The sequence below is a fragment of the Primulina huaijiensis genome, unplaced genomic scaffold, assembly GCF_012295235.1.
Source record: "Primulina huaijiensis isolate GDHJ02 unplaced genomic scaffold, ASM1229523v2 scaffold205353, whole genome shotgun sequence".
Classification (NCBI taxonomy): Eukaryota; Viridiplantae; Streptophyta; class Magnoliopsida; order Lamiales; family Gesneriaceae; genus Primulina; species Primulina huaijiensis.
This window is the reverse complement of record NW_027354031.1, coordinates 1-1,219: the sequence shown is the minus strand read 5'-3', so window position 1 is coordinate 1,219 and position 1,219 is coordinate 1. Positions and strand designations below refer to the sequence as shown.

General features: G+C 38.1%; 1 protein-coding gene across 1 annotated transcript; it reads left to right on the top strand.

Annotated features, from left to right (window-relative positions):
- Positions 1-636: 636 nt before the first annotated feature.
- Positions 637-1,146, top strand: LOC140966344 (short-chain dehydrogenase cctT-like; the record flags this gene model as incomplete). The annotated part of the gene is made up of 2 exons (XM_073426653.1): positions 637-973; positions 1,074-1,146. Coding segments are annotated over exons 1-2 (410 nt in total), but the record flags the coding sequence as incomplete, so codon positions are not given.
- Between the last annotated feature and the right edge of the window lie 73 nt (positions 1,147-1,219).

Genomic DNA, 1,219 nt, shown 5'->3' with positions numbered 1-1,219 from the left:
GTTTAAAAGATTTGAGTTGCACCATTACCACCAGTTATAGTTTTTGGTAAAGTGGTAAGTGCTCGATCCTACAAAATCAATATGTTGATTTAATATTTTGTACCTAAAATTTATTCAATTAATACCCAAAAATGTATCATAAATGTTGGAATTAATAAAGTTATTCTAATTTTATATTCAAATATTATTTTTTTGTATCATATATGATATAATTGGTACTCAAATATGATATATTAATACCATAATTTTTATGTTTGGTACCGATTTTCATCAATGAAATATATGTTTCCCATGCATAATTTTTTTAAACATTATAAAAACACTAGAATATATATATCCAAACATGTAAAATTATAAAAACATTTTTTAAAAAAACAAACGCTGATAACTCCAAACAGACCCTTATTATCCAAATCTAAAATTGTTAAATGCTTCACGATTCCGCCAATCACATTGTTAGATTTACTGTGTGTGCTTTGCTCTAGACCGCCGGCCTCGGCCATTAATGATAGTTTGGTGAACGGCCAACGCCTATCAATCAATCTCAACTTTGCAGTGTAAACCCTCCTTTTACTAATTAGTTTAGCAATCAAAGCTCAACCAATTCGGTGGCAATTGGATTCTGGCTTTAGATCGATGGGTTTCGGTGAGAAGCAAGTGGCGATCATCACGGGTTGTTCGTCTGGGGGCATTGGTCACGCGCTGGCCCTCGAGTTCGCCGCCCGGGACTGCCAGGTCGTAGCCACTGCTCGATCACTCGCCTCCATGTCTGATCTGCAAAGCGATCCCAGATTCTTTCTCCAAGAGCTAGACGTCACGTCCGATGAAAGTGTGCGCCGTGCGCTCTCCGTGGTCATTGAGAAGTTTGGGCGTGTTGATATCGTTGTGAACAATGCTGGGATGCTGTGTGTCGGGCCACTCGCTGAGGTCCCTTTATCCTCGATGGAGCAAACCTTCAATACAAATGTTTATGGTAACTGACATTTCTTTTAAAAATGTTTGGGTGTGTCGATATCGTTGTGAATTTTATCTGTGCATTTGTGATGGAGTTCCATGTTCCCTTTCTGTTAAAGTTTCGTTTGGAAGCTCGTTGTGGGTAGATGAGATCCTCCCTGTATGGGCACTAACCTCATTTCATTTCAACGAGTAAGACAGTGTCATACATACAATTTCAAAAAAAAAAGTGGGTCCTATATATGCATGGACAAATCTTGGTCAT